A 24,719-nucleotide genomic window follows, 5' to 3' on the forward strand; every position below is an offset into this window, starting at 1 on the left:
TTTGCTCAGCAAACGTAATATCTTCGTAGCATAGGGTATGAAATAAATGAAACAAAAACCACGGGAAAGCGTGTGGACTAGAGTTTCATAGGACAACCGCTAGACAAGGGCGTTGACGGAATGGGGAGGAGAGCTAATTTTCCCTTCCCCCTCCTTGCTCATACATTTAAGATATTAACATTATACTTGTATTGTGTATGTTGCAGCGTTGGAATGATTAACAAGTCAAGCTCCGAATATCATAGTCAATGATGCATAATTACGTTACATAAATGCAGAATGTGTCCAAAAGAATACATCGACGTAAAATGTCATATTTTCACAACCACGAATCCGAGATGAGAGAAAGAAAAACTACCTGAAAAAAAGGAATCTAGAATTTTGTATGATTGCCGCTAGATAGGGGCGTTCGTTTAGAAATCATCCGCCTTCTACCCTGAATTTCAGATTTTTGGGGCAGTAATGCAGATTTAGAAACATTTTGCTTAGCAAAGTCCAACATTTAAAAATTGAAGTCCTTGCACCGAATAAATACGGATTTTGATCATTGGCCGTAAGGAGCTATAGGCCTATATTGCTTTCTTGTATAATTTTTTTACCCAAGGATTTCAAAGGTGGCTCTACTTTCGAGTTTCGGGCCTGCTTAAAATTCAGGAAATTGGACCTAAGCAACTTCCCAGTTTTAATCATCTGTATGTTCTTCGTATTTATTCGGTGTAATTACCTCAGGCTTATTCTGTTGGACTTTGCTTATCAAAAGATTTCTAAAACTGTCTTACCGTCCCCAAAATCTGAAATGCAGGGTGCGGATGAGGGTGGTTGCCCTCCTGTTCCACTGACGCCCTTACTAGCGGCTGTCATATGAAACTATCCCACGCCTTTTCGCATGGTTTTAGTTACATTTGTTTTGGATTCTTGACTGCGAAGTATTATTTTTTGAAATAGAATTCATTTGCTGAGGAAAACTGAAGTTTATTGAAAATGGATTTGGATCTATTGTACTCTGAACGCCCCAAATATTACCTTTCGTCAATAAATTTTTGACTCAAAAAACAACCAATTACATAGACTTGCAGAAAATATAAACTTAGCACAATATGAAGTGTGCTTCAAACATTACTTTTCGAAAACGTAGCCCTATTATTATAAAATAATTTTATTAGCACCAGTGTTATGAAGTAGTAATCAAATTTTGCAACAAAAATCTCACCCACCTCCACGAAACGCTAGCTTAGCCCCTAAAGGCATAACTACAAAACTTTTAGAAGCGGTAACTCGAAATGATTTTCTTTATGGTTAAAATAACCGCACAACAGCATTTCTGGTAAAATTCTAGCCCTCATGTAACATGACACCATTTGCATTTGAAATTTCGAATACTAAGCACAGATGTTCGCCATGATGCTTGATAGCACCATCTGATGTGTCAGACCACTTCCAAGATTCATCATTCTCCCTCAACCCGTTGTCAACGCACAAGGATGGTGAGGACTTTTGTTTTGCCATGTATATTGATAGATTGTGTGAAACCTCTATAGTTGGTAAATTTTAAAATCTACCTTAAAAGCTTACTATATCCAAGAAAATACTTACTGTATGAGAGTCACTGGCAAGAGGGTGTAATAAAAGGGGTCGTTATATGAAATAAGTTGAAAATTACTAATCTATACGGAAATGTTCTGTACCCAACACTGTGTAGTCTTAAAGAGAATAAAATAAATGAAAAGATCGGTTGAAAGAGCAAAAAGTCTTAATAAATACGTGATTACACGATTTTGAAATATGTTATAATAATATTTTAAACTGTTCAAAATGTTTAAAACATGTACTTTTACTTTTTTGTGTGTTTTTTAAAACATCTTTAAAACATTTTAAACACTTTTTTCATGTTTTAAACACGCGTTTTGTTCTTTTTTTTTTAAACTGTATTTTTTCCAACCCTGTTAACTTTTGACCAAGTTGGAAAATTAGAATGCGTTGCTGCCAATATTTACTTAAAAGACTTCCGTTTCTTTCAATTGACATTTGGATTAGCATTTTCTTACTTACCCAGTTGCTGTGATTTTCAATTTCTTTATGAACTTGGCAATTGGCAAAATTGAATGTTTATATAATCAGTTTAGTTTTAAGTAGGTGGGAATTTGTCGCCAGATACAAAATTTCTCATCCTACGGCCTCGCGCCTCATAAACCTACTAACATACCAAAATTCCTAGTTTTTATTCCGATTTCAATTACGGTACCTAAAATATGAGATTTTGTACATCCAAAAAGTCTATTTAAATTACACAGTTTTTTGTCTCTTTAAAGCTGCTAAAAATGGAAAATATTCACTTTTGGAAATTTTCTATATAGTCCCAGGAGGCTAAAAACTTTGCCAAATTTAATCCTTGTAGTTCTACTGGAAGTGCCTATACTGTAAAAAATCGTTGTATTATTTCAACGACATGCCTATGTGTTAGCACGATTGTGTTAAAATATAACACAAACAAGTGGTTAGAACAACTCACTCTCCGTTTGGAGTTGTGTGTCAAATGCCGCTAGTTGAAATGACACACAGCCTGTGTGTTAACACAAGTGTAGAATCTTCGGTGTTGTTTTCTGCGTGATTGCCATATATGTTGGGTATCTAATTATAAAGGCTTATGAACTGAAGCTACAGGCAAACACAGTAGAAAGAAATACTTAAACAAATCCAAGTATACGCAAAATTTCAAAATACAAACCGCGCGATGTGTTTTCAATTGTTTTACAAAATGTTTCTGAAGAAACCCTAACAGCACAAGATGTGCTAGGAATGTACCATTTTGGTGTTCTAAATTCATCTCCCACATTTGATGCATTTATTGCTTCTTTTTCAAAACGGTTGTGTACTAGAAGCAACAAACGCATCAACTTTATTAGATGGCATCTGGCGCCGATCATTTGAAAGTGAATATGGAAGAACTACAAAATAAAGTAAATAGACAGTCGTCATTTTGTAATAAAATTAGGTCTACATGGCGAGCAGATTTTATCCCGAACGGTTATCGTCGAATATACGCGGGTTAAAGGAGCACTCTGATTAGCCAAATTCAAAAGACCTTAAGAATTTATCCCTCTACAAGCGACGGTTTACGTGTTATAGGCTGCCAAAAACATGAAAAAAGGAATTTTAAAGGTCCATAGCTCCAAAACTATGGGACCTACCGCAGTCGGGTCAAGACTTAACTTAGGAACTAGTATGTGCCCTATCCAAAAATGCGTATGTCAGAATCCTGAGGTGCTTCCACAACAATTTTTATAGAGGGAGTTTAACTACGGGCCTATGATATAAAGTATTCTCCAACTACCTCCATAAAAATTGTTGTGGACATCTTAGGTGAATTGAATTTTGGACATCTTAGGTGAACTTTGGACATCTTAGGTGAATTGAATTCTGTATGGAAATGGAAAACATTTCAGTTTTATTTAAATCTTGGAAAAGAAACATTCTCTGTGTGCAAGAGGTTAATCTATACACATGACGATACATCACTCCAAATGTTTTAAACATATTAACTGGCAGAGTATATAGTTATCCTGGGGGCAAGAAAACAAAGGGATTTTTACTGAAATTAAAAATCGTAGTATGGTGGTACGTACCATACGCATGAACTTACTTTGGAGGAGGGGTCCAAATTCAATGCGAAGATAAAGTATTTTCAGATTTGTCAATTTTCGAAGTTTATGTTTATAATTCCGTACCTATACGTCCGAGCGCAAGTGAACTACGTCAGTCAAACATCGGTCCTTACTGAACAAACTTGGGCACAGATCGTTGCAATTGCGTAATTAGGAGGCGCACCATAAATTCGTATTTAGGTTCTAAACATCGTGTGTGTGGGTTTTATCGGGGTTCTCCCGTTTCCTTCCGCTTTTTTCATTCCACCATTTCATTCATTTCTCATCATCAGCGTCTACTTTAGCCTAACCGGCATAACCGTAGGACGTGAAACTAAAAGATTTCATTTCATTTCATTTTCGTTAAGGTTCTAATCCTTGATTTTTCTCACTTTTATATTTACCATAATCTATTAATTTTTAGTTACTAGCTTCGTTTATTCAATATCGACATGATACTTTCAGGATATATTAGTGGTGGGCTAAGGTTTATTTGAAGATAGTTGCATCTGTCTCTTAGCAGTATTTCCAGCCATAGAACTATTTATTTCCAGACTTTTTTTGGTAAAAATTTCCTTTTTTCCCTTCTAAAATTTGCCTCTTATTTCCTTCTCTTCTATTGGCTACATTGGAACGAACATACCAGATTCTGGAAGCCTCATCCTTGACTTACACAACGCACTATAAAAAGTTTCACTTGGATAATTGGGGACACTACAATTCCGGTCTTACAGTATACCATATTACATAATTTTAAGGATAATAGTGACTTTCTAGGAAAAATGATATACTTTTTAAAATTACATGCTTAATTTGAGAGATATCATCATGATACTAGCTGAATATATTATTGGTGGGCCAAAGATTACTTTAAAATTGTTTGCTTCTGAGTGGTAGCAATGTTGCCAGCTACAGAAAATGTTAATTGTAATTGTTTGTAAAAAATTTGGGAAGTTTATCCTTTCCAGCCTATTATTTCAGTGTCCTTGGCTATATTCAAACCAACGTACAACTGTCTGGAATCATTCTTGGCCTACAAAACGCACCATAGAGGAGCACGATTGAATAATTAGGGAAGACGGTGAACCACCATGTATGCTGATTTTTGCTTCTGACGCGTAAGAAGTGCCAAAATTCGATGTGTATTATGAGAGAGTTTTTTTCTTTCTCTCTTTGTATGGCAGCCAGCGACTTCAGGTTTTTACTGTACCTTGTCAACATACCAGAAAATTCTTTTTAGGTGACTTGAACCCCTGTGGCTTCGGTGTTCCCAGCTAGAAAAAATCATGAAATTCGGCTAGGGATTTTTTTTTTTAAATTTCACTCCTACATTTTTTCAATAATCCCTCCCGTTAGCAACACTGCAATCTAACTTACACCAAAAAATAGCCATGTCCCTCTTTTAAAATACAAGATGTAAACGATATCAATCGGGATAACAGTGTTTGGGCAATAAATCATTAACTGAAAGTCTACCAAAAACCCCAAAATCGATTTTGTCCCGAAAGGGTTAATGAGATATGCGCGCCAAAGATTTCGGGCTCTAATTTAACGTGAGCCCCCCCCCCCCAAAGTTTCTGGGCTGGTCCAGAGAATGAATGGCCTACATAGTACTGTCTACGGGCTGGATAGGCTACCAAATTTCAGCTTTCGTTCTCCCATAGTTAATGTGATATAGGCGCCGAAAATTTGGGGGCTAACTTCACCAGAGCCTCCCAACTTTCTGGGCTAGTCGAGATAAAGATCGATGGGCTAACAAATTTCATCTTTTGGGCCAATATAGTTAATAAGGTGTGAAAATCAAAGTTTTGGGGCGTTAACTTAACGTGAGCCCTTAACTTTTTGGGCAAGTTGAGATAATGAGTGTACCAGGTACTAAACTTCATGGGCCTTCCAACCCATTATTATTTAGCATTTGGGGCACTCAAGGAACACAGATACAGGGTCTCCAAATGTGAAAATGAAAATGCAGTCTTTAAGTTTTATGTCCGACTGTCATCCTGGGTAGACTAAAGGAGACGCAGATGATGAGAATAAATGGAATGGTGAAATGAAAGAGTTGTGGGAAAGGGAAACTCCAAGAAAACCCTCACACACGGTGTTTGTTCACCACAAACCCCACTTTGCGCAAGTTGGTATAGAACCAGGGCCCCGCAGCATATGTGAACCCTCTGCCACTAAGCCACTGCGGCCCGGAAGTCCTCGAGACGAGACACATAGGCGTATACCTAACGTGTAATTTGTTCGTAGCGGGAATTTCTGTTATGGTATAGTTAATTACATACAATGAAAAACCGAAAATGTGATGTGGACAATCGCGAACAAGCAATAAACAATCTGCGTGATTTGTTTTAGATTTCGGAAAATAGGTTCTGCCAGATTTACGCTTATCGACTGTAATCGTTTATTTATTTATTTATTTATTTGGGAGGGAAGCAAAGTATAATACATTTCAGTCATTACACACGCAAAGAGATGTTTTATGGTAATTGTTTTTTGCTGAAATATAACTTCGGTATCTTTTATACGTGTTTAGGAGCTGAGATTATTATCTAATAATTATAAGGAAGATACAAGTTTTTTTTTTTTTTTTTTTTTTACGAAGATACAAGTTTTTCACCTTCGTACAACAATTCATGTTTAATGGGCGTATAGAAGGGGCTCATGCCCAAAACATTGGGACTCCATTTCTGGGGGCCCGGTTCCTGACCACCACTGTGCTGAGGGGAATCGGATCTTTCCAACGTCACCATCTGTATGCAACAACTCCATGCTGAAACGAGAAATAGAGTGGACTCAAGCCCAACATTTCGGAACCACATTTTCTGGAGCTTCGAGGCCAGGGCCCAATTTCTGACATTACCGCTTTCGTTAATCGACCCCGACCTTTCAAACGCTAACACTATAGTACAACACCATGTTAAATAGGCAAATAAAAGAGACCTGAACCCAAACTTTTGGGATCTCATTTCTGGAGTCTCAGGTCCCGGAGCTTTCCAACACCACAATATGTATCCAATAACTCCATGCTTAAAAGAAAAATATAATGAAGCCAAGCTCAAAATTTCGGGACACCATTTTTGGACCTTTGAGACAAGGGCCCAATTTCTGACGTTAACACTGTGCTCAGACGACCCGAACATTTAAAAACTTCACCACCCACCCACATACAATTCCATGTTTAATAGGCGTATAGAAAGAACCCGCGCCCAAAACTTCGGGACCCCATTTTTCTGGAGCCTCATGGCTGGGGCCCGGTTTCTGATATCACCACTGTGCTCGGGAGACCCGGACTTTTCCGATGCCACCATCTGCATCCACTAACTCCATGTCTAACACGGCTTCCCCATTGTAGGAGGATTTTGACGAATTTTCTGCAGGTTCTTTACAACTATTTACAACGTTTCAAACTATTCATAAGAAATGAAATTTCAATACATTAGAAACTATGTTCTTTTAAAATGTTCAAAATGGATGACAGCATTGATTTCCAGTAATAGTTGTAAACTTTCGTAATTTTATTCTCTATTTGAATAGTAGTTTAATTTCGAATCTTTTACGGTTAAAAATATTTTTGTGAAATGTAACGGAATACATTGAAATGCTCCTACCCCCACGGGTACGTGTTCCAATTATAAATCGATTTGAGGTTCAGCGTACAAATGAGAAACTCCCAAAGCGAAGTACAATATTGTAACGTTGTTGACATACATATGAATAACTGGTTATTAGGTCGTTAAGCTGTACATAAAATCATATAAATTTTCATTCATATTACGCAGACAAGTACACACAGAACAGCATATGAATCTTTATCTGACTTTTGTTTCTCTAACTTTCTGATAGCCTTTAGAAATAATATCTTTACAATCGAAATATTCGTTAAACATTATTATTATTATTATCCTTCAATATTCATTATACATCATATTCTTCATTACTTTAAATTCTTCATATTACATAACTATTTTACATTATATTCCGTCGAAGCTGTTTCAAAGTTAGTATTACACTTCTGACATAGTCATCATTACAAATCATAATTGATTCTCAATCCATACGCCTGTAACTTGTCCATCCTACCTGCAGTGTGGACCCTACGCAGTTTCGATCCTACGCAGTTTCGACGCTACGCAGTTTCGACCGTACGCAGTTTCGATCCTACGCAGTTTCGACGCTACGCAGTTTCGACCGTACGCAGTTTCGATCCTACGCAGTTTAGGTCGTGTGGAGTACATGAATATAACCCTAATTTATAGCTGCACAGGTTAAACAAATTAAAGAGAGAGAGAAAAAAAATATATTTTTTGAGCGCATGATTAAAACTTAAATTATTTCAGGGCAACTGCGTAGGATCGAAACTGCGTACGGTCGAAACTGCGTAGCGTCGAAACTGCGTAGCGTCGAAACTGCGTACGATCGAAACTGCGTAGGATCGAAACAGGTTTTGAGCTGAATTTTTCGATCGTACGCAGTTTCGATGCTACGCAGTTTCGATCCTACGCCGCATTCCCATATATATTTGGAAGTGGGCGTATCAATATTTAATATTTTGTTACATTGCTCAGGCCTGAGGGCTTAGCTTAGAACTTGCAGATAACTTATCTGAACAACTTTTCACTTCTAGCACCATTTTTTAACAAGTACGTCACTAAGTTATTTTAAAGAAATTCGTATCAGAGGAAAGACACAAAGGGCGAATCTAATTTGCTGCAGCCTCCGAATTACGGGGTGGGTGGGTGAATCAATCCAATTTCCCTGTTGCAGTGGACTCACCCAAGGTCCAAGCGTTAACAAATTAGTATCGGCTTGAGTTTTGTCAGTGACAGTGTTGTTCTCGTTAGTTTGTTGCATTTGGTAGAACATGGTTTACAATTTTAACATTAATCGCTATTATACTCTTCCGAAAGTATTACTTATTGGTATTGTATTTCATTTACTAAAAGTTTGACTTCAAAATAAAAGTTAAACTCAAATCAAGGAAAGTGCGTTCTCTTCAAAGGGCTCATCCTTTCGTTGAATGTGGTGCGTTAATGTGTCTTTATTTCGCGAAATGAAGTTGGCCTGTAGTGTTCGGACGTTGAACGTGTGTTAAACTGTATTATTTTCTCATTATTGTGGAACAATGGCCAGGAAATCAAGTTTGAGATCTACTGGCTGTGTTCATGACGTAATTGGAATACCACAGAAACTTAGTGAATTTCCAACAGTTTCATCTGTCTTTGAAACATTTTTGTGGAAGAGAGAGATTAGAAGAGAGCTCAACGCTCAGAAGGATTCATCTACGGAAGAAATAGCTAGATTAGTTGCCCGGAAAGTAAAACAGATTTGGAATAAGGCTTCAATTAGCGAAGATGCTATTTTAAGTACACGAACAACCATGGCTCGAATATTGGATTATCATTCAAAAATTCGTCAGCTTCAAAAGTCGTTGAAGAGGACATCGAGTGCTTCTAGGGTGGCTGATTTTCCAAAGAGGCTAATGCTATCTTGTTTGATATTGCAAAGTGCGTCAATCCACTTGTTTATTGCAATTGTGGAAAAAGGAATTCGATTCTTCCCTTGGAAATACCCTTCTTGATTGACCAGCGCACTTTAAAAAACATTTTATTGCAAGTTTAGATTCAAGAGAAACTAAATGTCGACAAAACCAGATTCGTTGTAACGAAGAGAGGTCTAAATCGAAGGAAAAACATGAAGTTAGTGGTGCCTCAAATTTTACCGTTGATTTGTTCCAAAATGAAACTGAAAATGAGACGAAGGAAACCTCGGACTCAGAAAAGAAGTATCACCCTTCTAAAAGACAAAAAGCATCCACATAACCTTTCCAGCAAATGAGACTTAACTTCCTAACTTCCCTAGTGTGGTCTACAGGACCCAAATTTCTAAACGAAAAACAGCTGTTCTACCTTCATCTCTTTTGGAAGAAGTGGGTCTTGTTTCTGCTGATGATAAGGAAAAAGCGATTGACTAAAACAAAGTTCTTAGAGAGAGAAAGAAAATAGGTGAAACGTTTCCAGAGGAAACTCCATCATCACTCAAGTCAAGTAAAGTGAAAGGGTTAAATTTTAACAGAAGACGTGATGAGACAGTGACGATTCGGAAAAAGGGCAATAAATCTTAACGGGTTTTTGCGAGGGAGGAGCACATTGTTCTTATACTTAAGCCAGGGTCCCTCGGTCACGTAACACCTACATACAGAAAAGGAAACGACATTGCTGAAGCCATCCGAAATTTTCTTTTAGAAAATGATATCGATACGTCGGGATTCGTCGTAGTAGATTGCAATGGAACGTCCATTTATACGGAACTGAAGAATGGTGTTATTAATACCATCTCAAAAATCTTACCAAATATTTGTTTGTCTTTTGCACACAAATGAACGTCCCTTGCGGACATCATTGAAGATATTGATGGCAAAAGTGCTGGATCTACTACGTTCGCAGGGCCAATTGGATTGACGCTACAAAACTGCGAGAACATGCCGTCGATGCAACAGTTTCAGCCTGTGTGAGTGTCTTGGACTGCCGACTTAGCAGAGGAGAGCCTAACCTCTGACCAAAAGTATCTTCTCTGCATCTGTAAAGCTGTTTCAACCGGCAATTGGAACACTGGACTGGCTGAGAGCCATCCTGGGAAATTACAGCATGCTAGGTGGCTGACAACTGCTAATAGAATACTACGTCTGTACATTGGAACGGAGTATCTGTCTGAAACGTATTCGTCCAATACATTGTAAACGTGTATGCTCCTCTTTGATTTTTCATCAAGAAAAAATCATCGTGCATTGAAGGTGGTCTACATCTATAATTTCTTTTATCTGCTTCCCCGGTGCATGGACGATAAGTACAAAAAATATAATCTATCCTGTGTTGAAGAGAAACGTCTGGTTTGTCCACTAGGAAAACCTTCTGACACTGATTTCTGATAAGGACATAAACGTGAGGATACTTGGTTGGAGGAGAATTCTAAAAGCACGATCTTTAAGTTCTTCATCTCCTAATGTCACCCGAGAATACATAGTTTCGGCAATTGTGGTCGAAGCAGGCAACTATGTCGATATGATTGATTGGTCTAAGTGCCAATTGTCTGAACCACCACTGACATGACACTTAAGTCTGAAACGAGCAACATTAACTTAGCATCTTATCTGGGAGAAGATGTCACTTGTTTCGCTTTTCATGCTCAAGCAGACGAAAGACATTTGAAAATTGTGACGGAGGCAGCAGTGTCAGTGTGTGGCAAACAAGAGCGCCAAAGATTTGTTTTGGCAACACTTAAATTTTGTAACCACATTCCCGATTTTCCAAAAAAGCAAAGTACAAAACTACACCATAAATACATAGCAACTATTTGAACATTGCATAGTAAACTAATATACGCAATTATGCAAAGGTGGATGGGAGGGCGGAACTCGACCTGCAGCCACTTCCTCGTGGTGAGTTCTGGGCTATTTTCGAAAAGAAAGCGTGCTTTTTTCTTTTCGGAAATAAGATAAGAGCTGCAGACGAAGAACATCATAAACCGTACGAGTTGTCAAAATGAATGCGCTTTATTTTTATCGGAACAAGAAAAGTCATAAAGAAATATATACAAATTTTGTTTATGTTAAGCAAATTTCGGCAAAACCTTCGAACTCAGGTATAGAGATCCTACAATGCTCGTTAATATTATTTGTAGCATTGTTTATATCATTTAGATATGACCTACATGCAAAATGCCATCACCAGAGAAAAAATTCTACTTTGAAAATTTCCATCAAAATTACTATTTTTTAAAAAAATATTTTCTCAAATTTTAGGTCCGATGCGGCACTTCAAGACTTCCACCGATCGAGTTCAAATTTTGCACACTTATTATGTAGCCAATTTCGCCAAAAATTAGCACTAGCCGTAAGCCAATTTCGTGTAATTTTTTTTTTTTGAACCACCCTAAGGTACATGCCACACAATAATATTGCTACATTCCGGTGCGGCCATCATAACAGTTGTCAGTATTTTTCTCACTAAAACCAGGACTATGTCGGAATGGTATCTGTACGGCAATGGACCGAGATGGCCCCTACATTTCTCAATTATTTGCCATGACATTGACCATTCCTAGAAGCTTAATGTTTCGGTGTCCCCATTAACCACAACTGTTTCGCGTTCGTGCTAGTGTTGCCACAAGACAAGACCTTTTCCTGTCTCGTCTCGTTTCAAACCCGAGAAGTGTCTTCGAGACGTGACAATGGGACAAGACTGACCTACCAATAGAGTTTACTTGGTCCACATGTTGCATACACGTTCACGTCTGTCTTATTTAGTAGTCTTTCACATTTCATAGTGTCGAGTTCTTGCACTCTATTTTGATCTGTGGTACGACTAACTCCCATATCTACGTGTTCCAGCTTTTTACACAATGTGCTACTTCTATTCATTTCAAAAGACTCCCCCCTCTCAGTTCTGGTCACTCAAGAACATAGTCTTGTTATTACGTAACGCCCGCCTGCTGTTACCGTTATGCAACCCCGCATAGCAAATGTAAATTAATGCGCCATATTGACAATGTTGGTGATATGACATTTCCGACAACAAATCATTGCTTGCTGTTTGTCTAGCTGTCGAACCATGGAAATTAGGACCCACATTTCGGCACAAACTTTCAGGGGCCACATCGTTTGGAGACTCTTTTGCGTACGAATGTCACGCTTGCAGCATAGGCATTTTTGGATAGAGCAGTTTCGAGCAGCTTAGCTCTGTCATTCAGAATAGTAGAGATATGGGGCTCTCAAGTTAATATTCTCACGCTGTCGGCGCCCTGTAGCGTCCCAAGGGTTTGCATGTGTTCTCAAGACGTTTTACTCATACAGGTATCCGGAATCACCTGCTAAAGTTTGTCCACGTTGTTACGTTCACCCTATATATATATATATATATATATATATATATATATATATATCTTGATACGCCCTCGTAACTTTTAAACTCATGAACACAAAACACTGAAATTTTGTACGATGTAAACATAGACATTGATTGGCATACTCTGTGATAGTACAAGATTAATAGTGTTGTCAACCCAATATATATATATATATATATATATATATATATATATATATATATATATATATATATATATATATTTAATGGCATTACATTACATTAAAGTAACACCATGAAAATATTTTGTCTGTAATTTTTATTGAACATGTGTATGGACACTGGTGGAAGGGCACTTAAGAACATCCCGTATAGATAGCTCGATTTCAATATGTCTTTGGAGCAGGCATGTCAAACTTGTTTCCTTGCTGGCTCAGTGGTAGAGCGTTCACCTCTGGTGCGTGCTGTCCCTGGTTCGATTCCCGCTCACGCCAAGTGAACTTTGTGGTGGACAAACACCGTCTGCGTGTGTTTTCTCGGGGTCCTTCCATTTCAGCCACTTTATTCATTCCACCATTTTCATTCATTACTTATCATTACCGTCTCTTTTAGCCTAGCCGGCAGAACCATGGGACGTAAAACTGAAAGATTTCATTTCATTTTTTTCGTTTGCCTGCTGCCCTCAGTTTACCCGAAGAAAAAAAGAAAAAAATAATTATTTATTAAGGATAAGACATGATAATTACAAACATTAATAATCAGGTAAAATCATTCAGAGTCTCGACACACTTCCCAACTTGTGCTAAGCACAAAACAAGTTCAAGGGAGGTTATTTTGTACAAAGCATCTACCGAGAAGCTTCAGTGTTTCAGAACTGAATTAGCAGAAAGGTTTAACGATCTCAGATCTATCGAAATGAAATTAATAGATAGCTCAATAGACTTAGTGCTAAAACAAAAATTCTGTGACCTGAATATCCCTACGTTTTACAGTAAGGTGCTTCTCTGCGCGGTTCCTAGAAATCTTGAAATTGGCATCGCACATAGTTTCCATGTTCGACAAGGGAGTCTATTTGTCTGTAGCTTTGGGGAGACCCACTCACATGTGTGTTTGGTTGCAAACTAGAGTCTAAGAAGGCATATATGAATATTTTAAGACAAATTGAATTCAAATTATGTCAAATATTGTATATTCTTAAAAAAATACATATAACAAAATATAAAACAATAAAAATACATGAGACTTGCATGAGCATTGGAGACTCGGGACCCCAGACCCCCGCGTTTGGCACCCTTGATGTTCAGTAGTACGTATTAGTGTGAACAAATCTCGAATGTGGTGCAAGTTAACAGACATTCATCTCACCTCTAGTCTGAAAATCGCCAGTGTGAGTACTAACTACCAAAGACTGATTGCAGGGAAAGGATACCAAGTGTCAGGCAAGAAACAATAGGTATCCATCTATTATCCAGATTTCCCTTTCTTTTTTCTTTCTGCTTTTTAAAAGACCTACAACATTAGGTAAGATTTTATGAATTCTTTCACTTCTCACATAGATTATTAAGTTGTTCTTTTGGTAGCGGACCGCATTATTGGTGCTGATGATTATTTGGCTCGCTTGAGATATAGAGTTAACATTTCTGCTTTGGAGGATATCCTAATCTCAGTTTCAAGGTCCTAATGTATCTGATACAATACAGAACAAGTTGTTCGTAATCTCCATAGGAGCCACATTATGAATACGTTGAAGGTTGTCGAGCAAACCGATTGTTGAAGGTTGTCGATTGTCTACGTCACATATAGCCTCGATGCTGAATGGGACGCTAAACTCCAAATCAACCTACCAACCAACGACGAATGTAGTTATTTGAGGATTATGGGCTGTGCTGGAACGCTAGAACCACACTACTGTTTACTTAAGCGACTTCGTTGCGTAGAGTGGAGCTGCTGCGAGGTCGTTCGGAAGAATTGCTCCTCGCACTCTGTGTATGATAGGAGGCAGAGGGTTCTTACATCAGATATGCTCGCCAGTGCCTCCGCCAAGTATGGGAGTTCCTGGACAGAAGAATAGTTCAGGCTGCCCTAATTTAAGGGACGAGCAGCACTAATCTAATCACTGCCACGTGGCTCCCTACGTGAGGCCATAAATACTGAACAACAGATTGCTAGATACTCTCAGGCCCCGCGTTCTTCTCGTACGATTACTTCTTACAGTATCGAGAACGTTGTCGGTTGTGTCTGAAGAGCCTGATGTGCTGAGACGAGTTGATGAAGGTAGCATTCAGCTATAACAATATTTTATGTCTTGAACAACGCGACAGTTGTATGTGTGGTCATACGCGTTTAAGTGTGCGGAAGAATCCAGCGTGAGTTTGCACCAGTCATACAATACTCACACAAGACATTCAAATATGGAGGTCAATTAGGTATGGATTTCACTTGCCACTCTGGCTTAACTAAGTGGAGTATTAATAATAAATAATACCTTTGTGCAATCATCAATCCTCTCTTCCGTCCTTACTTGGACACTCTGCGAAATCTCATTTTCCAATAAGATTGCCGACCACCGGGTAAACTCAATATTCTTTAATTTACCTCATCTATTTTTCACTTCTAGGTCTGAAAATGAGAGGAAGAAGTAGAAAAAGCGAAGATAGAGGCTTGAGATTGTAATGGCACAATTCAACGCTTCATCTACAAGACGAGATGTAATTCAGGGTCAACTCACTTATGAAAACCAAATTCCTACTCTGGAAGCACTCAAACCTGCTTATGCTCAGAGTTAGCTATACCTATCGGAAGGAGGATTTATCAACAGTGATGAAAATTATTCCCCCGGCTACTGAACAGGATATTCCTCCAACGGCAGTGCAAGGAAACATTACCATTAGCGATTAAAGCTCAGTCATTACGCGAAAAGCAGAAGACGACACTGGCTTGGAAGCACCATTTCAATTAGCGAAAAAAAAAACACGATGGACTTCCACACCTCCATCACCACAACCTTCTCCAACTTATAATCAATATGTGGCCCTTTCAAGCGCCGAGGAAGAAGTCACTATGCACACCTCTACCTCCTATTCCAACCAGTGGTGATATATATATATATATATATATATATATATATATATATATATATTTTAAATAGTTGATGAGTACTTCAAATTATATTCCCGTAGCCAAACTCCCTCTACAAAAATTGTTGCATGAGTACCTCAGGATTCTGAAACATGTATTTTTGGATAGCGTAAATATTAGTTCCTAAGTAAAGTCATGACCCGACTACGATAGGCTAAATAGTATTGGAGCTATGGATCTTTAAAGTTCATTTTTACATGTTTTCGGCAGCCTACAACTCCGAAAGGAAGCATTTGTGCACCCAGGTTCGTCTATACATTTTGTTTTGTTTTGAATGTCAGGAATCATCTTCAAAACATTGTCGGTGTTGTTTTGAAAAACTATATATATATATATATGATTATTCTTACAACCAAGGTTATGAATTAAAGCATCTGATATCTCACCAGTGCAAGGAAATTCCTACCTTTCTCTTTATGAAAGATTATTTAAAAATAGAATGTGCTATTCAAGCAAACTTTGATGTGCTAGCTATTTGCTGTGAACAAACTTCAATTCGGTACGGCAGTAGAGAAACATGAAAATTCGCATAGAACCCCTGAAACTTTACTTCCAGCACTTAAAGTGTCAGTGCTTCAGGCATTCGCAATCTACCTGTCATGCACAGCTCTGGTGCCTAAAATGTGCTGGATTATATTTAATTTACAAGTGCACCAGACAAGATAGAGCGACACGAGTTAAACGTAAAACTTACAAAGCCGAGCATCCTGTTAACTTTTTTGAATGCTCTCGCATTCAGCGGCTCGTCAACTCCAAATGGAAGGCATCTTCACGAAACTCACTATCTTCATGACATTTCTCGCTGACGTTTCGCCCTAAAAGTCAAGCATTGCCTTTCCAGAAGCACTCTGGGTAGGATAACACCTCTAAAAGCTCTTCACATGACCATATGGGGTTGACCGAAACTTTCATCAACTCGCTCATGAGATTCACCCATCTACAAGCCAAGCACTTCACTGACAATTTCAAGGAGATGTAAAACTACAGCGTTTAAATGCTAGAAATCATCGTCAGAGACAGCCTGTGGGAACTCACATTTTCACAAACCCACTACAACTGCAGGTTCAATTTCAACAACAAATGCACTCAGCTCCCATACCAAAAATTCATATGAGAGTGGGGGCTTTTCAACATGCCCAGAAGTCAATCAGAAAACTTTGTCAAGATAAGGTCAGGTCCTTCGTCTTCAAACCTGAGCCCTAGCGAGAATTCGTTGGACGGCACTTGATTATTCTCACACCGGCCATCGCCCAGCTCTGCCAAAATGCATATGGTACATGGTATATCATACTCGAGACAGATATTTACTTAGGTATTATAGTAGTTGTCTAAGTACCTAAGCACAATATTCAACATCTACGTGCTCGAGCACCTGTTTGTGTGGTTACAGCTGCTTTAATATTTATACTTTGGAGTATAATCCATAACATGCTCATGATATTTCACGGAATACATTTGTAATAACTTTCACCAACTATCACTTTCTTCTTGTGTACAAGATTTGGTCTAGATCTTTGAATTAATACGGGGTTTGTAAGTACATTTTTTCACTCATTTCGGTTGGTTTCTTTTGCTTTTAACCGAAGATCCTCCTCCCCTTAATATATGTGCATATTCCTGCTGTGACCATTCACATATAAGACATGCATTAGTGAAGACGACTGCGTTGTTATTCTAAATCTGAAATTTGTTTCCTGATAGTCGTATTTAAAGCTCCCAGAATAGGTCCCAGGCAATGCCATTGTGCATTAAAATCAGTTCTGTAAATCAAAGTTGAGATGTCTAAATTTAAAGTTCATTTTCTCAATTATTTTTTTCCGGTTTTGAAATACATGACGAGACAAACACCATATCACAATTACACAAAGAAAATGTAAATGCTTTTTCTTCTTTCTTTATTTCTTGGGTACTAAGCCGATTTAAAAAAAAATCCGAGTTTTACAACCCTTATCTACGTATGATGGTAAAGATGTGACCTCATTCCAGCCATTTGATGAAACATTCTGCAGAAGATCCTATGATATTTGTTACGGCACTGATTACGTAAGGAAAATTTTTAAAATATTATGAGAAAATTGGTTGTTAGAAATAAGCCATTATATCGTAAGGTGTTGACCTATGTCAAGATAACAAGGTTTTAAACCATGATTAATCTAGTGCATACACATTGGTTCAAATGCCTTTTATCTGGAACATTTAATAGTCTTTGAAGTTGGTTATTATCTTAAGAAACTTCCTTATTATTTTTCCTTAAAGATGATGTACGTTTTTCATATTATTATTGCTTTTCTAACAGAGCAAACATCGCAATTACGTTCTTGTATTAAAAAAAATAAAAAACTGCGAAGAGTTTTATGACTTCCTTCGCTTCAATTTTTTTCCTCCTCCCTATCTCTTTCACGTTACTACGCAAAAGTTATTTGGAGTTCTTTGAATTCTTTGTTCTAGATTGAGCAACTCTTGGTTAAATATTTGAATGGATGTTTTAGAGTTTGATTTTCAGGTACGAAAAGGACCATTTCGATAGGTGTCAACTTTGGGAAAACTGACCTCATAGTAGAGGTGGATTGAGTGGGCTAACTACGTATTTTTATGAAAATGGATAAATCTGCCATGCATCCCCTTGTGTTCCACATAGCCTTCTTGTTTATCTTCGTGTATCCTATTTATAATACAAAAATATCTCAGTCTGTGACTCTAATAGCATTCAAATATTTAACCTAACCAAGGGACTAGCAAGTTTGCTATAGCCTTGGTTAGATCTGGAGTAATGTAAATGCATTTAATGGCCTTACTCAAACTTTCAAGAATATGTCTGTAATCTTGCACAAGTTTGCATTTACATGACTCCAGACCTAACCAAGGCTATAGCAAACTTGCTAGTTCCTCGATTCTAAGCTTGTTTCAGACTTGACAATAATACATAATATAAGACAAGTCTTAAAATTCCTTTAAATTGACATATGTCACAAGAATGACATAAAATTTACACTTGCTAAAGCCATACATAGAGAGGACCTCTAAGGCTAACACGCATGCATTCTTGCACAACCTTCGTTCTTACATCTGGTCTAAGCATACACAGGTTTACACCTTAAACTTATCAGGAGTCCAACCATGACTTGAAATTTATATTTGGTAAAGCCATACGCAGAGAGAATTTCTAAGCTTATGTCTGTCAAGATAAATTAAGAGCAAACTTAAACTTAACTGCAGACGTGCTTGCTTACTGGGAGTAATTGTACCTGGGGAGGTAATATACAAACTTAAAGGCATTTAAGAGTTATAGTTGCATAACTTTTCAGGCAAAGATAATGGATATTCTTAGTGCTTCTTAAAAGTGCAAAACTCTTCACCTTGTTAATCACAAAAATTTCTAATGGTTCGCAGTCATGCTAAAGTTGTCGCTAGCAGTGCTACATTCTACCTGACATCAAAATATGTCGCTACTGTGCAGACAATTTGAAGGCAAGCCAAAGATTCGGGGAAGAAACTAATATTTATTATTAAAGCAAAGTGTCTCAGTCTGTGAGAACATAATAATTCCTAATATAGTTAACACTTACTGTTCCGCTACTTGTGTTGTCGTCTGACGTCAATAGATGGCACTATTGCATTGTATCACATTGATGGCATCACATTTGCTGATTTAAAACTATTATAAAGATTTAACTGCAACTTAGGAACTTCTTTGTTTGAATTTATTTCTAAATAGACAAGGTTATAACTATGAGTTGAGTTGATTTTAGTTTAGCGTCCCTTTCAGCAGCGAGGCTATATGAGACGTGGACCTGCTGATTAACGTGAAATCCGAACCACATGAGCTCCCGCCGGGAATCGAACCCGGGTCTTCCACGCCAAAGGCGCGTACGCTAACCGCTTAGCCACGGAGGAGCTCAAGGTTATAACTATGTTAAATCTGAACATTAATATTTGTGTAACTCCAAACCAGTTAATAACGATTCGAAACTTCGGAAGAAACAACTTGTATTAACAAAGCTGAATGTATATTTGTATATTTATTCTCTATTCAAATCCACGCCGTCAGAAATATATATATATATAGAAAATAGCACTTCTGTCAACTGCGTTTTAATATGTTACTTTGTTTACATATACATATCCTGGTGGGAGAAAGGGATGTTGAAAAAGTAGGCTAAAAGTAGTTTCTCAGGAGTTCCTTTAGTTATACAGACACTAAATGGAAGAAGGGAGGCAATTTCTATTGTGTATTTTAATTTTTCTATTAAAATTACGAAAGTAAGAAAACGGTCACACTGTTTAAAATGAATTCTTGAACATGACACTTTGGTTAATCTGAAATTTTATAATTTCACTTTGATTGAAATGAGTTTCCATAGGTAGAAGGAGAATGGAGGTTTATTTATTTATTTATGCAAAGAATAAAGACTTCCCAATTTGAAATGATTTTTTCGCGCCTTTCAAATATTTTCCATAAACCTAATCTGCGGTACGAAGAACGCGCATTTCACCTAACAGATTTTTAATTTTAAATTAATTTTTCTTGCCCAATCGTAATGTAATAGCCAACCGCTGGTAAGTTGGAATCATAGCTAAATATACGATAACAATTAGAAGGAGCATTACCTATACATACACTGACCAGCCAAAATACTATAACCACCCGCTACTTTTTGAACGAAGTCGTTGAGTTGACGTAAGATGCACGGGGCATAGCAGAACCGCTCTTCTAAACGGTGAATTAGTACCGAAAACTATGCTTTTATGGCCTCATCAAGATTTGAACATATGATCGCCAACACCAGTTGTATGCTCATGAACTCTATCTGAAACAATAATTCCAATTTTATGGCAAAGCATTATCCAGAGCACAAACTGCTTTTAAAATGAATGAAATTAGCTATTTTTAATGTTGTGTTATATAGATTAAAGAAGACGGATGACAAATAGTGAAAAACTTTCCGGAATGGGAAGAGTAGGGGGAAGTATATATTATTACCACAAATTCACATGGTCCGGGGAGGATTGCTATTTTCCCGTATTATGGGGAAGATCACTTATTTCGACAATTCTTAAACTTTCTAGCGGCTCTTGATTTTAATGAATCCTGGACCTGTATCTCCCGTATTAAAAAAAAAAAAAAAAAAATGTTATTTAAATCTGCCGCGTTTTTAAAGATGGAATTGTTTACGTACGGTAGTTCTTCCACTTAAAGTGTACAATATGTTCCGTTGAAACCTTCTTCATTTCAGTTAATCGAGAAAAGAAAATATGAATAGTATGGCAATGAAATTTCGGAGGATTCAAGGAAAACTTGTAGATTTTATTTTCCATACTCTAATACACCTTCATATCTGTCCTATTGGTAGCACGAACAATAACCATTTTGTATTCAACTTCTCTCTGTGTTCCCTCCAACATGTTTGCTGATGCTGTTGCAATCATATCGCAGCTGTGAGTTCAAAGCTCTGGGATATTAATTGATTTAGCTTCAGGTGCGAACTCTTTCGTACACTGAGTTGAAATTTCGCTGCATTGAAAATCACAGACTTCGTCTCAGCATATCACACCACTATCTGCGCGTGTGGTTGAATATACTCGCAATTTTTATTTATGTGACCGTGGCGACGCGTAGTGAGCAAACGAACAACTTGAAGCAAAACTTTAAGATCTGGCATTTCATCTGGTTATACAGCTATTTCACAATTCATCGCATTTCCTGAGTAATTAATTAAAATTAGTGACTTTTGAACGGAATACACTGTATTTTTAATGTTTAAATCACTGTTTTTGCACTATCGATTTCCATGTGAGCAGTATATCAAATAGCGCATTAAAACAGCGATATAATCACACCTTCCGCTTCTAGTTTTGCTCTACATAGAGAGAATATCAATGCAAAACTTTCCGCTGAATGGTAATACTGTGGAAAAATTAATTATGTGTAATGACAGAAGCAAAAGAGAAAAGAACTGATGCCCAGAAGTTGAATGAAATTCGTGGTTTTGTTCTGAGTATGCCAGCATCTGATGCTTACATGGAACGCATTTTTTTTTTTCTATTGCATGAAAAACAAATAATCTGACATTAGGAACGGATACAATTGAGATTTCATGAAAACTGAACTTGAAATAACTACGAATTATCATTACATTTGCAGAGAATCTGTAGATTATGTAAGGAAAAATAATGAAGTTCAAGCTGCTCCCAAATATGTAAATATAAATACAGCTTTAAATAAGGATATTAGTACTCAGTAATTATTTTATATATGTTTTGTGCAATAACATGTTTTAAATCTAAAAATTATTTATCCTTGTATAATAGTCGTAAAATCATAAGAAGAGCTTTTTTTTTTTTTTTTTTTTTTTTTAAAGTTGGGAACACAGGCCTGGGGCCGAACTATTTTAACTTCGCACCAAAGATGACTGTTATTTTGCCAATCTTCCCTATTTCCTTAATTTCTTTTTCTATCTTATGAGTTCATAAAGAAAACATGTATTGCAGCATTTTGAGTCCTCAAACAACAAACTATTGCTACGTTTTAAGACTGGGAACATCCTTGCTATGACCAGACCAGTAAACTCAGAAAACTGTGAAGCTTAATGAAAATATTAGGTTCCCAACTGGGAATTCCTTTACGCGACCTTCAGTTGATTCAGCGAATTTTTTTCAGGAGTACTTCAACGAAATTAAAGTGGAAACAACCAGAGGTATAGAGGAGTTTATGGAAAGACGTTAGACTCACATCACCAAATCAATTTCTAGTTCTGGCCTCCGGCATTGTCACGTTTATTCTTAGATTTTTGCTTTTCTTTTCTTTCATTTAGACTCCTACCCGATCCACTTATCATATATGGAAATATTGTACAGCTTTGTGATTTCTTCTCGTACATACGGTATTCTTTAAAATTTGCATTATTTATTATTTATTCTTTAAAATTTGCACATTATAGTTCTTCGATTATGTCTTGTAGACTAAACAGCAATAATGACAAATGTAAGTGAGTGACGATGATGCAATTCGTAAAATAAGAAAGTTAGGATTAGGAATTAGGTTTCTGGGCTTTCAGCATCTATGGCTATGTTAGCCTGTGACGTATAAGGGATGATGTCCGTCGGCGATCACAGTATCCGAGGAAAGGGAAGAAAGGAAGTTGCCTGGGACCTATACGTTAGCACTATCCTGGCATTTGCCTCATGTGAATGAAGAAAACCCAGAAAAACCTCGCTCAAGATGGCTGGTCTGAAAAAGCTTTTACACTTTTTCGACTGTGAGTTCCCACCGGGAATCGAACTCGAGTCCGCTCGCACCAAAGACAAGAACATTAGTGATTATGCTACGCGACGCCACAAAATAATACAGTGAGAAGAAACTGAAGAACCCTAAGAAATTTCATGATCCGTTATCCTTTACAAATTAATATAGCCAGGATCGAACGAGAGATCCCTTGGATGATAATTTTCATTAGTTGATTGAAGGGAGCTCAATACACTTTTATTTAGCACAATAGCTGGTGCTTACCGCTTAAAGTAAAATCTGAAAAAGTCCAAGGTTCTTTATATATATATAAGGCTTTGTAGCCTCGTCTTGAGGGTTACATGAAGAGCCATTTTAAGATACAAGACTTCAATGCTCGACACGGACCGACATGGTTAAAATATGACATAACCTTAATATTAATTGACGTAAAGTATTTTATGAAAACTGCGATGAGGAAGGAAGTTACATCTGAAAACTTTCATTTAGTTTTGCCAATAGTCCTTTTTGAACTCCCGTTATTACCAAAAATATCCGTTTTAACAGGAAAAAAAAAAATGATATTGAACGTTATTGTATTTCGTTGCTTAGTTGTGGGGTTACTCACTTTCATGAAATTCACATTAACGTCATTTAATGCATTGGATTCTTTTTTTTTGTGATGGTCAGTTTTCTAAAATGAAATTACTAAGAAACAAAATTACATAATCAGAGTTGATCCGCCTAAGTTTAATGAGAATTGAATATATATTAGATAGTATTAACTTATGTAGGCTAACCTAATACACGTCTTCGTCACACCAACATTGTAGACAAGTCTTCTTAAAATGTCAGTTTGGCTATGGAAAAGCGTGTGGGTGGCATAGAGTGAAGTATTGTGTTACTTTTATTTTGAATGCAGCCTTCGCATCCACCAACAGAATTACTTACCGTAGGACTTCAAAATCGGTGAGTACATTATTGCCATTATTTTTATTGAATTTGTGAAATAAGAAAGGGCCTGGCTTTTTTTTGTCAGGGGTTCAAAAAAGTGTTGATTTGGGTCAGTTCACACTCACAGACCACACGCAGAAAAGGACAACGATAAAAAAAAAAAAAAAACTCCCAGAAATAATGTTATCCATCACAATTCATACTGGCTGAGACCTGACCTATCCACTAGATCAAGGCGCAAAATTTCAAAATCAGACGCACTCGCCAATCCAAAAATAATGGTCGCCAGTATCTTTCACGTACAAATTATGAGAGGTCCCTTCCCCCAGGCCTTTGGTTTGACAAAGAAAGACTTCACATTCCGTGTTTTCTCTCACTCAGTAACAATTATTTTCGTGCAAAACAGAAACTGCGCAGCCCTGTGAGTTCAGGCAGAAACCATTCCTACTGAAAACTGGTCGCCAGCTCTAAATTTCTAGTCGCCAATGACGATCTGGCGACCGGAAATTTTGTGCCCTGCACTAGATGACCAGAATCCTATGCAGTAGATGTGAGAGCTCTACTTCTGTGCTACCGTCTCCAAAGACTTTCATCTGTTATCTCTCCCTCTCTTTCATTTGAAGATTTTAGACAAGTCTTTTATGTAAACAAAAACATTGTGCGCTTTAAATAAGAAATGAGAATGTTTAACTTACCGGTTTTGTCGTCATGTATTCCAATATTTCACTTCACTGTATAATGATGTGATATGACAAAATACGGATGCAATGTTATGTCACAGATTTGTTCAATGACCAGTTTAACAAGTAATAATGACATTGCTCCAGAGGCAGATACAAATATTAAATACGTACTGTAAGTACACATAATTGAAGTATGAAGGACACGAACACATATTTA

At 37.3% G+C, this 24,719-nt stretch overlaps 2 protein-coding genes across 3 annotated transcripts in view; one reads left to right on the forward strand and one right to left on the reverse strand.

Annotated features, from left to right (window-relative positions):
• LOC145694431 (phospholipase B1, membrane-associated-like) overlaps positions 1 to 24,719 on the reverse strand; it is a 165,860-nt gene that overhangs the window by 140,822 nt on the left and 319 nt on the right. The gene's annotated exons all lie outside the window — the stretch shown is intronic.
• LOC145694414 (phospholipase B1, membrane-associated-like) overlaps positions 1 to 24,719 on the forward strand; it is a 449,404-nt gene that overhangs the window by 103,497 nt on the left and 321,188 nt on the right. Inside the window, exon 1 of one of the 2 annotated variants that reach the window (XM_081770626.1) lies at positions 23,572 to 23,834. The exons of the other annotated variant lie outside the window; for it this stretch is intronic. Within the exon in view, the coding sequence (XP_081626752.1) occupies positions 23,782 to 23,834 (53 nt within the window). The 5' untranslated portion in view covers positions 23,572 to 23,781. Of the gene's footprint in view, positions 1 to 23,571; positions 23,835 to 24,719 lie in introns of those variants that run through there. 2 annotated transcript variants of the gene reach the window in all.

The sequence above is a fragment of the Thermobia domestica genome, chromosome 1 (assembly GCF_964235325.1).
Source record: "Thermobia domestica chromosome 1, izTheDome1.hap1.1, whole genome shotgun sequence".
Lineage (NCBI taxonomy): Eukaryota > Metazoa > Arthropoda > Insecta > Zygentoma > Lepismatidae > Thermobia > Thermobia domestica.